The sequence below is a fragment of the Cygnus olor genome, chromosome 6 (genome assembly GCF_009769625.2).
Source record: "Cygnus olor isolate bCygOlo1 chromosome 6, bCygOlo1.pri.v2, whole genome shotgun sequence".
Taxonomy (NCBI): Eukaryota; Metazoa; Chordata; class Aves; order Anseriformes; family Anatidae; genus Cygnus; species Cygnus olor.
The window spans coordinates 38,708,410-38,723,822 of record NC_049174.1 but is presented as its reverse complement, the minus strand read 5'-3'; the positions used below and the strand labels follow the sequence as shown (position 1 = coordinate 38,723,822).

General features: G+C 44.3%; 1 protein-coding gene across 1 annotated transcript; it reads left to right on the top strand.

The window, feature by feature from the left end:
• Positions 1-233: 233 nt before the first annotated feature.
• Positions 234-15,160, top strand: ARL5A (ADP ribosylation factor like GTPase 5A). Its single transcript, XM_040561296.1, has 6 exons — positions 234-385; positions 1,422-1,482; positions 4,525-4,672; positions 5,616-5,699; positions 8,970-9,121; positions 9,643-15,160. Exons 1-6 carry the CDS (start codon positions 340-342, stop codon positions 9,689-9,691), a joined length of 540 nt encoding a protein of 179 aa, XP_040417230.1. The 5' UTR covers positions 234-339; the 3' UTR covers positions 9,692-15,160.
• Positions 15,161-15,413: the final 253 nt, after the last annotated feature.

Here is a 15,413-nt window from a genome sequence, read left to right as displayed (position 1 = left end):
AACGGCCACCGGGAGGGGAGGGGAGGGGGGGGGTGAGGCTTCCTAACGGCACCGCCCCTCGCGTCAGAGCGCCCGCCCCGCGCCCTACGGTGGCCGCGCTGCGTTGCGGCCGGGCTCTGCGCGGTGCGGGCCGGGCCGGGCCGGTCGGTGCGGGCCGCGGGAGGTTCGGGGGCAGGGGGGCGGCGATGTCGGTGCGCGGGGCGCGGCCGTCCCGCAGAGCGCAGCGCGAGCAGCCCCGGCGCGGCCCCCGCCCGCCCGTCCAGGCCGAGCGCCGGGCCGGGCCCTGAGCCGCCCGCCCGCGGCCCCCGCCGCAGCCCCAGCCCCGGGGAGCGGCCGAGGATGGGGATCCTGCTCACCCGCATCTGGCGGCTCTTCAACCACCAGGGTGAGTGGAGCTACCGGCGCTGGGGCTCGTCCCGGGGCACCCCTGCGGGGCAGCCGCGCCTGGCGGAGATAAGGGGGTGATCTCTGCCCGTCTGGCGCTTGGGCAGGCTTTAATGCCGGATTGTCGTCCTTCGGGACCGCTGGGGGGGAGAAAACCCCTTCCCCACAGCCCCCTTCCTGTACTTGGGCGAGTAGTCCCATCGAGGCCAGCGCCGCCGGGCAGGTAGGAGCTGTGGGGCACGGCCCGGAGCAGGCAGCGCTCGCCTCTCCTGGAAATCGTAGACGTGGACGTGCTTCACAACACCGAGTCCGATTTGGGGATGGACAGGGAGGAAGGTGCTAGGCAGAAACAGGCATCGATTCTGGCACCGAGCTCCAGAACGCGCTCACGTTTGTGTCAGAGTGGCTCTGTGTAGCACCCGGTGGTTCATCCGCAGCTAAACCGGGTGAGTGAGGGCTTGAAATATTCACAGGCAAATCTGTTTTCCAGGCTCCAAACCTGCCGAAGGGAAAAGAGGCCTGTGGGAGGCAGGCGGATCGCCCTGCTTGCAGGGCCAATCGCCAGAGTTGTGCTTTTAGCGACTGTTTGAAGAGAGATGAAGGTGTTGCTGGTTGTAACAATAGCACGGCCTTGGACAGGAGCGTTTACCGTGTGCCGGAGCTGTGTTCTGGGGAGCTGTGTAGTCAGGGAGGTGACACAGAATGTAGTCTGCTACGGTCTGCAAACGTGTGCAGAAACTCCAGTAAGAAAGCTCCAGCCGTTTAGAAAGGAAAAAATGGGAATGCAGTCTCTCAGAAATTGCTCCTTTGGGTATGTAGACAGGAAAAAGTGACCAAGGCACGCCTTCTCAGACTTGTACCCCGGTTTGTACGTCTCCACAGACAAACCGACTTCTAGGTATGGCCGTGAAACGTGGCACCCGAAGTATGTGCTTGCTTAGATCAGGCTAAAATGCTACGTGAACCTTGTTCTGTAACAGTTATTGTTGTGATAGCAAGGTTAACTGTGTGACTTACTCGTAATATTTTTATTTCAGAGCACAAGGTAATCATTGTCGGTCTGGATAATGCAGGAAAAACGACCATTCTTTATCAATTGTAAGTATGAACTGCAGCTGATGTGTCGTGTGCTTCCAAGTGTCTGCTGCATACATCGTTCTGACCAGGTTTTGCCGCTTTCCCTGTTTGTTTTCACTTTGAGAGCACTGTGCTGAAAATTACTGACCAGTATAGGTGGCAGTGGGTCAGAGCGTGTGTTTAGGCTTTGGAAAGGTCTGCGTTTTCCCTGATGTATGAATAAGGTTCTGTTGAGAGCTTTTGTTTATCAAATTACATTGCTGTTACACTTAATCACAACTGCCTTTGGTGTCACAGTGCAGGCTGTTTGCCAGCTCCATAAAATATTATTATGTTTAGGGTTAGCCACAGGACAATGCTGGTACACTGATCCGTGCCACAGCGTGTAAATATTGAACAAATTGTTCCGTGAGGAGCAGAGCAGTGAAGCCTGACCTCTCCCTGCCGTGACTTGTGTCCTGCCTGCCGAGGTGCGCTCTGTCGGTGGTGACAGAGGATGCAGGCTGAGCGCTGGCTGAGTGCAGGACGGTGTAGCTCCGTGGCGGGTGGCAGCCCGTGCTGCCTGCCCAAGGCTGGATTTTGAGCCACCGAAGGGCTTTGCAGCAGTTTTCAAGCAGTTCCTGCCTTTAGCAGTAGCGTTGGCTTGTGTTCGTCTCGTGCTCACCTTGCTGCTGATCTGCGTGAAACTTGCCCGAGCTTCGTATCGCTGGTCCTCAGCTGCTGCTTGATAAAGGGCTGCAAATCTGTCTGCAGACTGAAAGCATCTAGGTGGGCCAGGCAGCTCAAGGTCTGTTTGCGATAGAAACAGATTTGCCTATTCTCACACGAGGTACTCTGCTATTAGGAAGTGTTCCTAACTCTTCAGTACCAGGAATAGTTCCTGTTAAGTGACATGGTCATCCTGGTCCAATCCTAAACTTAAAATACACTTTTAAATGACGTGGGTTTGGGGTATTTTTGTCAAGTTACAGTCAGTTTTTGCTTTTCTGGAATGTGAAACTTGTGCAGTATTTCCGGCCACTTATGTCCTAGCAAGTTGTGCAAAAACAGTGAAAAGATGAAGGTGGTTGTCATTATCAAACTGAGATTGAGAAATGTAAAATAAATAGCAGGAAGTCGATTTTTTGGACTGATTTTAGTGGCTGCTGCTGCTGAGGGCCATCCTTGGTGTATTTTAAAGCTGCCCGTGTCTTTCTACATCTTCCACAAGTGTCTCATGATTCTTTTCATCTCTTTTCCTCTTCTTATTTCTGCAGCCTCAGTGTTTTCCCTTTTGTGCAGCGGATCTCTGTACGCATCCTTTTCCTTTCTACCCTTGTAGTGCAGCAGGACTTCCCCTTCTCTTGTTTTGAAGACGAAGGGGAATACAGAGTTTGCTCTAGATGAGTAGTCTCCTGTTCCTCCTGCTCGTTTCATCCTTACAGAGTCTTTGCATATTGTATTTTTGAATGAAGGGATTGTGCAGTTCCTTCGTGGCAGGTAGGTGTCCTGAGCGTGAGCTCTTACCGCTCGGCTCTGCCCGGCAGCGGGGCAGAGGCAGCAGGCAGCAGCGCGTTAGTGCACTGACCATGGCTTTGGTGTTGCACTGTTGCAGCCGTGGTTCTTCTGGCAGACTGTGGCAGCCCCACAGACACTTAATTTCTTCCCGTTCTCATACTCAGACCTCCCTCTCTCCTTGTTAGCAGTCGGGTTTTGTGTTCTGGCGTCTAGGAAGGCCATTAAGCTCCACGCTAACCTTGGTCCTGGGGGAGCAGGGAGGAAAATCCACCGATCGTATTGCAGACAGAAATGCCAACAGCTTGAGTGTGAAAGGCTGCAGATTCAGCCCGGGAAAGGGGGTCCATGATAGGCTTTTCCAAACATTAAAAGAACTCCGCTAAAACCTGGTTTTTAAATATTAAATCAGCCACAGGCATCTTGTTACACCATTGTTTTCCTTAATTTGATTTTGTGGTTCTTTCTTCTTCTAATCCTTCTTTTTCCCTTATCGTAGCTTCCCCCAAACATGTGTGGTGAGAAGATAGCGTTATGTGCTCCTAAGACACAGGGTAGCTGGGTTTCCTTTTCAGAACACTAGACTGTGCCTTTATCCCTCCGTTATCTGTACCCTCTTCAAGAAATCGTCCGGCACTCGTACAAGTCTCAAATTGCAGCCTCTGTCATGAAAAGCTCTGCTAAAGCTGTTAAAAAAAAAAAAACAAGCATACAAAATGAAAAAATGTAGCGTGATTATCACAAGAAAAAATATTTAAGTTCTTTGAAAATGGTTGACTTGTTTCCTTAAACCTGCTTTTAGGTTGTTTTTGGTTTTTTTTTTTATACATCCCTTACAATAGAGTTTAAATAATGTGAACTTCAGGAGTATCCAGAGCACACTTTTAGTCATCACTATTTATGTGAAGCTGGTTGTCTTGGTGACAAAGTTGCCCTGAGCATCACTGAAACAATGCATTTGCCATCTTTAATGTCTGCATTCATCTCCACAAAGCAGAATCGCTGGGCTGTGCTGGAGAAAAGAAGCAAGCTTGACATAAAGTAACTGAAATAGGGAGGAAGTATGTTGTAGTGGCCGACGCTGGGAGCGTGCTGTGTTTGGTAGAGCTGGCTGAAGAGTTGTTGTTTTTCTGCAGCCTTGGAAATCTTGTGGCTTAACCATATTCTTGGAGAAAAGCAACAGCTCTCCCGTACTGCGTGCGTGCCAAAGTCAGCCTGGAAAAAGAAGAGCTGGCTGCTTAAAACAGTTTCTGAAGCAAATACTCCCACAGCGTTAGGTTTTAAATATTTAGTTTTGTTCACAAATGCTCTTCCAGCTTTACAATTTAAATGTTATATAGGTCACAGAGGCCTTTTTAAATTTTTTTATTCTCTTCCCACCTCGTCCGTATTTGTCGCGTTACGTGTGTTTGCTAGAAGTCACCCACTGAGCTTTTGGCCTTGGAATAGCCATCAGCTTTAGTTCTTACAGAAGCAGGTTGCTTCGGAGGCCTAATAGGTTCGATAATGCCAATAAGTCGCCGGTTCTGTGTTGGCAGTTTCTCACGGAGTTGATGTTTCTCCCTGCAGCTCCATGAATGAAGTCGTACATACCTCGCCTACGATAGGGAGTAACGTGGAAGAGATCGTGGTGAATAACACGCGCTTTCTGATGTGGGACATCGGAGGGCAGGAGTCTCTTCGGTCCTCGTGGAACACCTACTACACAAACACCGAGGTGAGAGCGAGCGCCCCGCTGCCAGGTTTGTCGTAACGGTCGCTGGTGAAGGGCTGCAGCGTACCTGAGGTGCTTTGCACGGTGCTGTGGCTGCTTCGGGGTGCTGGGGTCTGAGCCCTGAGGCAGGGCCCGGTTTCACTGGGTGTTGCAGCTCCCTGTGTTTACAGGCTCCTCGCTGCGGGCTGTGACTGCTGCATCTCTGTAGCAGGTGCTTTAAAACCTGCGAAACCCCTCGTGCAGAAGGCTGAAAGCCCCAAAGTTTTGCTCCAAAACTGGGAGCTCTGTCTTGCAGGCTCCCAGGCTCACCCCCCGAGTTTTCAGAACTCTTCAGTGATGAAGCTGCAGCGCGTGTACTGAGCTTGATTAAAACAATGCTTTAAGTCAAGCTTTCCGACGTGCTATCAGTTGTGGTTTTGTTGGTATTTTTCTAAAGGTTGATTTTTATAATCTTTGTTTTCCTGTGCTTCGCTGTAAGGCGCTGTTACATGTATCTGTGTGTACTCTTGAAGCACGAACGTTATGTGTGTTTTAGAATCCCTTAAAAATACCTACTTGCAGGTTAGAATTTGAAACGAAGGGAGAAAGCTGATACACTTTGCCTATTTAAGGAAGCAAATTATCTGAGGGATCTGCCTGCTAAGCGAAGAACCAAACCAGATCTGGGAGTGCAGACAAACAGTTGCTTTCAGTATAAATGTTTCACTTGAAAATGGAAGTCAGAAAAGCTGTCAGAGCTACGTTGTGTCCAAACCGTGAGATTCGTTGTTAACCATAGCAGTGCTGTGGGTAACCACGCTCTGGCTGGGAGAAGTGTGTGAGGAACAAGATCGTAGCTGATAATCCAGCTGCCTGTCTGGATAATCTGTTCTGTGTTTGCGTACGTGGCCAGAAAGACAGAGTGTGTTCTTTCAAGTGCTGACTAATGACTTTTGACTTTTTGAAGTTTGTAATAGTCGTCGTGGACAGCACCGACAGAGAGAGAATTTCTGTGACTAAAGAAGAACTCTATAAAATGTTAGCACATGAGGTGAGTAGGCTCTGTGTTTGCTTTGTTTTAATGCTTATTGTGGGTAAGATTTGGTAAGGATAAGGAAGCACTCGCACATGATTTGTGAAAATTCCCATTTAAGTCATGCTCCCAGCCGTGGGTAGTACTATCAGATCCGTCTCGTTCCTGCTGGAGGTTCTGTCTTTTGTGAAGCTCCCAATAAATTTGTAAATTAATATCAAATTAATGATCTTCCACAAAAATAGCTTTTCAACTTCCGAGTGCTTCAGCAAAACAGAAGTTAGGCCTCGTAAATGGACTTATGTTGAAAAAACATAGAGGTCATGTTAAGAATGAGATAAGTTTTTACAAATATTACTTCCTCCAAAAGCTTAATTACCATTTTTGATAGCTTCAGGGTTGCTCAACGTTTTCTGTTTTCACAGTGAAACCAATACAGTCTTACTAGTATATTTTATAACAAATAGCTACAGAACTGAAGAAATTGACTGCCCGTGGCCTTTTTGACATTTGGAAGCTAACGAAACCATTTGTTTGGGGAAGTTCTGAGGGAATATCGGTTTAAGTTTGCCTCATTAATGCGAACCCTCCTACACACCTCCACTGCCCACGTTGTCTGCTCTATCAGCTTTTTTTTTTTCCAATTTGAGGGATAAATGAGGAGTCTTCTAAGGAATAGAAGTAGGGAAAAGAGTGAAGAGGGAGAGGGAGACTTGAGGAAAGCCAATTTGAGAGGAAATGAAATGAGCTGGGGCTCAGGGGAAAGTTTTGCAGTAGATGTTTGCTCCCCCTTTTCTTGATCTGAAAGCTCTTGAAGTCCTCCAGTTAAAGGATGGGTTACTAGGCTGCACCTGTGGTCTTGTTCTTAGGGCTGAAAGCTGAGGTTGTTACAATTCTAAGGAAACCTGTGCAATAATGACCTAAGAGTAACTGGGATAGTTGTGGAAATGAAAAATGCATGAATAAACTCTTAAAAGTACATGAGAAAGCTATAGGAGCTGTCATTCTGCATCTATTTGGAATTACAGAATGAGAATATGATTTGCTAACTTTTAAAGACCCTCTTTAAAATTGAGCCCTGTGTTAGTTTGAAACTGAACCATCCGTGTCTGATTTATAAATACTCCACTACCACATAAGCCAAGGAGCATCTATCGCGTGGTGTGGAACACCCAAACACTTTAATGCGGTGCACTGGAACGCACGTAATCTGTCGGTGAAGTGCGGCAGGACCAGAGGCTGGAGTTTTACTGAAGATGTGTTTTTATATGTCTGTATATTCTCTTTGAGAAAAAAACTTGTTTTTTCCTTTAAATGCTTTAGATTACTGTGATTTTTTCAATGTCTTGATTATTTTTTTAATTGTTAATTAACCACAACTTAAATACCATACTACTGAAGTTTATCTTCAGTGATGCGTTGGAGGAATTTGCTGAGAGCCAGAAGACAGGTAACCTGTTTTCTCAGAAGCAGGTGACCTCCTAAAATGTTTCCTTTTCTTTTTTTAACCATCTTGTGATTTTTAGTGGGAGTTAACTAAGAAACCATTTTGCAGAACTATGAACTGCAAAACCTCAACCGCTGTCCAGCTGACACGCAGATTCTGTATAATCTAAACCGTAACTGTTTCCTTCTCCTTGCGTGTCAGAGGCACCTTGATTCTTTGCTCTGACCTCGTAGTCCTTATGTTTACCTTCTTAAAACGTAGACGTGATGTGGAGGTCTGTAACTTACATCTTGTGATGCTCCCAAGGGGATAAGTTCTAATAAAGTAAACTGGATTTAAGATACAAGTCTCCCAGGAAAGCTGGGAGAGCAGGGAAGAGGATAGGCCAGTCTCTCATTCGTGCTGGTGTGAGCTGGTAGCAGCTGGGCTGCTGGAAGGTCCCGGGTCCTGCTGCCCTGGGTTTTGGTTCTCTTTTTTAGCGCCCTCCCCTGCGCTAGCTCGTGGTTTGTGGCTGTGCGTGGGGGCGTTGGTTTCACCAGCTCAGGTCTCTGGTGCGGTGTGGCTGGCTGCTCGGCCGCCCGGACAGAACAGCTGGGGCAAGACCAGTTAGGAAACCAGAGGGGAGGAACGGTCCCAGAGCTGTAGCTCGTGGCTGTCGTGGCTCTGGTGGAGCGTTGCATGTGCCATGGGGGGGCTGTTGCCATCGTGTCTGCTGCTGCCACAATTCGAATTTCTCAGCTGCACTACTTAGTCTGTTGCAGGAGCTAAACAAAGTCTGCATCTTCTGTTTTGTAATCTGCAAATGAGGGTGCAGAAGTTGTTAATGAGCTGAATTTGAAATGAGGGAAGTTTGAAACTCCAAGCAGTACACGTGCCCTTGCTTCGTGCTGGGAGGCTGCTGCTGTGCTCAGAAAGCATCCATCTAACAGCTGAAGTGCCCGCTGTCTCACAGCAGACAGGGATACTCTGCTAACCTCCCCCTAACCCTCTGAGACTTGAAGAGAACAACCATACGTATAAGCTGAAATGAAAATCAGATACCTATTTAGAATGGGTTTTCCTTGCAGTCTTTGAAAACAAATCATTTTTGTTAACTAGCTCAATTGAATTTTTGTGGAAGCAAAATGGACTTGCCCAGGTCAGTTCCAGCTGCTTTTTGAACCAGAGGGTCATTTGGGAATTAACGTTATTGCTGGTAAAAACTAGCGTGCCTTATAGGCATTTAAGTGGTTGGCTTGTTTCGGCTTTCTGGAAGGCCCTGTTGCTTTCAGAGGGACAGATTTTAATAGTATGTGTCTGTACTAGCGCAATTCCAAGCAGTTTGAGATAAAATAAGCTTGGCCCTAGAGTCACTGATCTCTGAATTGTTGTACTGATGGCTTAAGTATTGCACGGGGCATTATACAGACATTAGTGTAATGTGCTTGTTCATTTAGATGCCATCTTTGATTCTAAAGCACTGTAAGTGAAGATTTCCTCCAAACGCTGAGTGCCATAAATAAAACAGTACTGCAGCAAGTACTCTGCAAGGCGGGGGGGGTAAGCAGAAGGCTCTGAAACAGGTGGGTGACACTGCTGTAACTGCACCGAGCGTGCTCATGGCAGGGACACCGGGTCCCGATCCTCCTGCAGGACGACAACGTAGTGTAGGTAGTTTTAGGCATAAATTGGACATCTGGTCTACGAGATCAAAGATTTCCTGAAGTTAAACACTAATCAGCCTGCAGTGTTTTACAGGCTAGGTTTTTTTGCTAGGGTTTGCGACTCACTAGTTTGCTGTTGTAGCTTTTGCCTCCAAGGGCACATTTGTAATTACCTTCTTTTTTCTTCTTCCTCCCAAGGACTTAAAAAAAGCAGGTTTGCTGATCTTTGCTAACAAGCAAGATGTTAAAGAGTGTATGACAGTGGCTGAAATCTCTCAGTTTCTGAAACTGACTTCAATTAAGGATCACCAGTGGCACATTCAGGCGTGCTGTGCTCTAACTGGAGAGGGGTAAGAGTTATTCCTCTGTAGGAGGGGAGTCTGGAACGATTTTGGTGTTTTTACTGTGGTAGTTGGTTTTAACACGTTGCTCCCTTGTCAGTAATAACATTGCACTTAAATTTTTGTGTTCAGAACCTGCTGGCTTAGGATCAGAGTGACCCAAACCCCAACTTGCAAATCAAATCTGCAGTTCCAACTCCTAGAGGTGTAGTTTTAAACGACTGGGGCCTCATGAGGGTGGGGGTGGGAACAACCTGAAATTTGTCTTGGTTTATTAAGAATAATCATAATTAGAGAGAACTGCAGTGTGTGTGTTGGAAGTGCTGTGAACTGAAGTCTCTCACCCATAGATTGCATAATAAGACCTAAAAGAGTGAATTGTTTCTGGAAATGATGCCTTCAGTCAGAATTACAGAGCTCTCAGGAAGAGTTTAATTGCCGTTCGTGTAAATCGGTGCCATGGAATTAATCATCTGAAGTTACCCTGAGGAGTGCATGTATTCCTTTAAAATTATCTCTTTTGTTTACAGACTCTGCCAAGGACTCGAATGGATGATGTCAAGACTTAAGATCAGATGATTTTTAATGACCCCTTTGCACAGACATTGCTTAAAAAAAGCTGTACCCGTGATTACCCTCACAGTGGCAGAATTACTGGGTTAGATGTATTTATAATGAACTGATTACAACTTCATTTTCTACGTAGATACACACACGTATTAAAAATTAAGACCATTCAGCAAAAAGAAAGATGCGGTTGATGGCTCAAGTTTGTTTTCCTGGTTGTTTTCCTCCGGGGATGCACATAAAAGCTGTGATCAACCTTCTTTTCAAGATACAGCCACTCAGAACAGTCTGATGTTGAGTGCGGTGAAGATGAAGCAAGAGAAAGGAACTTTTATTTTGGGGTTTTACTATTCCATTGTAGTCCTCTCTAGTTGAAGATGTGGCTTCATTATTCCAGTAAATTAGCAAACAAATCAATGGCATAGATATCAACTTTCCAGTATTTTTAAAGTTACTGATGTTACATATGCAAAAATATTTTCCTGTATGTGTACTGTACATATTTGTGTATATTTATACCTCAATTTTAGGTTAATTGCAATCTGTTCAGACCAGTGCGTAAAGCTGAATCAGTATGTTGACAGTAGTACTAATATTTGACATTGCCAACGTGTCACAGCTTCTTTTCCTTTGTTATCCGTGTGGCTGTAAGGTCCATCAGGCAGTTGGCTCACCACAACTTTATAAAGCAAGCTCTCTCTTAGGACAGTTGCTTGTTTCTCACGTGATTTTTAGTTAGATTTTTCATAATGGGTTGGGGCATATGGGTTCAGCTTCAAATTACAGTATCGGCAAACAGTAAAAATTCGCCAAAGAGTTTAAAACAAAACAAATTTTCTTTTTTTTAATGTAGTCGTCATTGGATTAGATGATTCCAAAAAGTGCATGTCATGCTGTCCTATGCTACTGCTTTTCTTTTTTTGCAGCACATGTTCGTTTGTGATTCAAGTCTCGTGGAAGTACCTTTAACTCTCCTAAAGGGAAAAATGTCACTTTTTTTTTTCCTCCTTAACCAAAGAAGAGAGACAAAAGTATGTTTGAAAGTCCCACTGGAATCTTACAAAACTAGTCATACTCTCTGCAGGAAGTGTTTTTCAGAGGAAGAGGCGCACTTCTCTTTGATAGCATCAAATGTATATATACCTATATGCAATGGTTGGAACTGGGGTGGGGAAGGGGAACAAAGTAGACTACACTACTTGAAAAGCCGTAAGTGACCCCTTGATCATGTTCCCACAGAAGTTCCAGGGCAGTACTTCCCGAAAATATAACTCCCTTGCATGGTCCCCAGGTGAGTTATACAGAAGTGTCAGACACTATGTGATTATCTTTTCTTACTGTAGTATTTGGTGGGGTGGTTGTGCCATGCAGACGGTCGGAATTACCATTTTAAAGGATACAGGCTCTTCAGTGGGATGGTTTGAAATATTACCAGTATTGTAAAGGTGTATGTAGCCTTAATCCTGGGCTTTTATGTTGGAGATGTGTGTTTGAAGGGAATAGTAAAATGAAATAAAAACGCCGTTTATAATGTCCTTCCCTTTCTTAGCTCATGCAACTGATAAGGACGAGACATTTTAAAGAATAAGCTTAGAGTGAACTTTCTAAGGTGCTTTTCTTGGTTATGGGGTAATCCAGTCAGCGCACCTGCCTTCCCATTTGCCTGCTTCACCAGGGATCATGTCGTGAATTTGTGGGGAAAAGAAGGGAGTCAATTTCAAAAGTCTGTATTTAACAAAGGCAGGTAAAGAATTTAACTTTTTAATATATTTTTGGTATCTCTTTACGATGCTCATTGGCTAGGGAACCTGCTGTCTTTGTTAAACATTTTAATGTGTACATGCATATATTTAGAGTGCATGCACATGGATATTGGTATGTAACTGGTGTATTGCAAAACGTGTAAATGTTTGAAGAAATAACAACTTAATGCAAAGATTACTTTCTCTGTTTATCTGATAGTATCTTCAAGAATCAAACTGTGCACTCTTGCATATAAAATGGAATTGTACATTTTCTAGTCTCAAAAAAGAAAAAGCAGACATGCTTATAAACTTAAGTGTCTGGTTTTTGAGTCTTGTCTTCCCTTTCATGCCTTTAAAATATTTTGCATTGGTATTTTTAAGTACTGTACACTCTTGCCTGAATGTGTAAAGGTTGCATGTTGTTTTTTTGTTTGTGTTTAAGACAATGAGTCCTTCCTGTTCACGGAGCAGGTTTTCGATAGCCACTTCTTGCTGGAATTTGCTGCTTACTCCCTCACTTTAAATTTATAGGAGCAACTATGTCCATATAATGAAAGCGTGGTGGTGGTTTTTTTTTTTTCCAGGTATGGCTTATGTTGCAACGAGACACCTTAACTTACACTGACTGTCCTTTTCCCTCTCAGTATCCTGGCCACTTATGTTTTCTGTGGCCTCTAAGGTACTGCAGTGGCAGCAGACCCCTAGCAGGGAGCTGGGAATAACTGCACACATGAAGTCTGCCTGTGCAAGCGGTGTCCTTTGTGCCCTAACGAGCTTGTAAGCCAAAAAGCAAATCGTTGCCTGTGTGTTGGATGGCAAACAATGCAGCCTTAACCCAACTACGAGAGCGTGTCATATCGCAAGTAACCAGCAGGCTTCTTTTCCATCTATTTCACGACGCCACAGTATTGTAACGGGGAGATTTGCCGTTCAGTAGCCAGAATTCAGCGGTGGCCAGTGCTTGCTGAAGCAGCGCGTGCCTATAGCATTCCTGGCCGGGGCCTAGGAAGCAAAGGAAGACGTGCCTTCGCTTTACGTGCTAGATTTGCAGCCTCTGAGGGTGGATTTTATCTGTGGTAGCTGCCCAACAGTGTGTCCCCTCTCTGTAAACAGGTGACTGTCCCAAATTCTCACAACACCAAGCGGTGGCTGTGACCTTGCTCAAGGTGCAGCAAAGACTGGAGAAAGCAAAATAGCTGCGTCCAGGTGTCGCAGGGGAAGTTTTTGTAGAAAAGTCTGGCTGGCTGAAGGCTTATCACAACGACAAGCGTATCTGCTCAGATACTAGTGAGAAGGCTACGCAAGCATATACCCTCAGGACACTGTTGTGGCTGTGATGGTCTTTTCCTTTGCACCCTGCCTTTTAAGTAATGTTACAAATATTTTTAAACCTAGTTGTGCAGCAGAACTAGAGAAGCGCAGACAAACTTTTGAACTCACGTAAGCCCTTTATTATGTGCTTCTTGTTTACAGCTTTTTTCGTTTCCCTGTAGGACAGTTCATGGCTTTTTACACAGCTCTGCCCATAGAAAAGCAAGTTAACTGCATCGATGCTGTTTATAGCTTCTCTCAGTTATTGTTTGGAAGTGATTGTCTTAACATGAGTCATGACCTTGAGTTGTATCGCTTTTGTGTTTTTACCCTCTGTGTGTTGTCTTGCCTTTCAGAGAAAAAGCTTAAGATTACTTTCCCTTCGTTCTTCATGTAATTCTTTCTTAGGATGTTACATAGAAAAAGGGAGGTGTCCTGAAAAAACGGTTATTTAAGTTTATGTTGCAGAACAGCATTTTTCTAGCAAAAACCATACCAGTAATTCATATTTCAGTAATCTAATATTTAGATGTTTCTTTTGGTTTAGCAAACAATAAACTTTTTAAATTAGCTGTATTCAGTGTTGTCTCTATGATCTGAAAATTGCACGGATTTTTAATTGTGAGAAGAGATGGGATATACAACTTGGAAAATACGAAGAGATCAATTTGGCCCATTTTTTCTACATTCTTTTTTTTCTAGGGAGGCTTAGTAGCTGTTTTCCTATGCATTAAATAGTATGTTCCCAGGGGTGTGTGTGTGAGAGAATGCTAGACGTATCTGACAGGCACCTACTACAGTCTATGCAGCCCAAGTGCCTAAAACTAACCTACTAATCACTTTTTTGTGTGCTAAAACTTCCATTTTCCTAAAATAGCTGTATTTCTATAAAAGCATCTGTGTACAGGCATGTGTAAATGCGCATTCTTCCCCTCCCTACTCACCAGTTTTAACACGGCTTGTGATAAATTTATTTTTCAGTTCTTGGAGCTTTCTGTCCTCTGCATTCCAAGCACTTTTCCATTTATTGGACTTCACATGGCTAGCTTTCTTTGTGAAAGGAAATACTAAATTTGTCCTGGTAGCAGATTGGTTTGCTGGAATTCTTTTCAAGGGACTGTGTTTAAATAACTTAATCCAAGAATACTTGGCCTTGTAAACATCCTCATGCAAGTAGTTCCTTTTTAATTGGCTAATAAAACATTAACTTTGCTGCTGTCAGATGAGTTTTGTCTGAGAAGTAGTTTCTCGGCTAATTCAAACAAATGTAATATTGAGCCTTTAAGTGGTGCATCACTGAGCATTACAGGATAGGAATGATGTGAAGAACGGCACTAAGAGTAACGTACGTAAGCATATGGTCATGGCATGTATTGTAAATAGAAGTGTGACTTGAATATAATTGTTGCAATGAGTATATTAAATGTGGAAAAATGAGAAATAAGTGGTTGCCATCAACTTTTTTTTTATGGTGTTCTTTAGAATCATAAGCAGAAATTATATTCTTGCCTTACTTGGATTTTACTGGTTAATTTGTATATTGTACAGAAACTTCTTTTTGAAAAGTTTCTTCCCATCAGATAGCAGCCGTTGTTCATAAAGGGTCATATCCGTGTACCGCCCCTTAACCTTTCAAGCCAGATTTCTTGTGAGGCAAGGCGTAAGTTGGGTGGTGTTTATTTTTTTAAGCTTTTCTTATTTGCAAATTTGGACGACTTGGCCGGTACAGAACATGCTGCCTTTACCTAGAAGGCTCTAAATCAGTCTTTGTAAATCACCCGCTCAGTGTTGCTGTTATCTAAATATTTCCTGTATCTACTCATGGCGGGTAGAAGAGGTGGCCAAGAAAAGATGTAGCCTCCTGAGAGGTTTGAAGAGGAAAAACAAAACAAAACCAACCTCAGATTGGAAAGGCTGAGCATTTCTGTGGCTGATAAGTTCAAGAACCGTCTCTGTATAACGGAGGAGCGGCAGCTGAGCCAGTTCACACTGTGTCTGCATAGTGCTTGTTCTGAGGGTCAGGAAGGTGACCCCAGCTGTCCTGACTGTCCGTGCCTGCAGCCCCGCTCCCCAGCTCGCGGGCCGTGCTGCTCAGCTTCCAGGTCTGCCTCGTCCCGAGCTCAGCCAGGCGCTGGTTGCGGTTCCAGCCTCCAACACTAAGCCTCTGACCCTCTGAGTGGGAAGTAAACTTCTCGGATTGGCATACTAATGATGTAGTTGTGTTATAGTATATTGTCTCTGTTGGGTTTTTTACAAATGCAAAGTAACATCTGTATGTATGCAATATTAAGGATGTGTCCAGGGTCATATTTATTTTGATTGTGTTTTGTACTTTCTAAAAAGGTTGTCTTCTTTCTGAAAGAAATGCATAAATACATGACTAATTCTGATACTGCAATAAAATTTCATTCCAGAGCACACAAAATTATTGCTTCAAATTAATATGAGGACTTTTGGGCTGGCTTGTCCTGGCTTGAGCACTTCTGTGTCTTAAATCTATGCTAAAACTTTATAAAGCTATTTATTATAATAAAGTTCAGTTATGATTCTCTTACATAACATCTTCTGAAACTTGATCAGAACATTCCTTGAATTGTTTCCCCCTTACCTCTTTCTGTCTTTCCTGGCTTTTAAAATCTAGTTTTCAGTTGGTTAGAGGGAACTTACTGAGTTCTTTT

Coding starts and splice junctions, on each gene's coding strand:
- ARL5A (XM_040561296.1), top strand. CDS start 340: ATGGGGATCCTGCTCACCCGCATCTGGCGGCTCTTCAACCACCAGG. Junction 386..1,421: donor GCGGCTCTTCAACCACCAGG/GTGAGTGGAGCT, acceptor TTTTTATTTCAG/AGCACAAGGTAATCATTGTC. Junction 1,483..4,524: donor ACGACCATTCTTTATCAATT/GTAAGTATGAAC, acceptor TTCTCCCTGCAG/CTCCATGAATGAAGTCGTAC.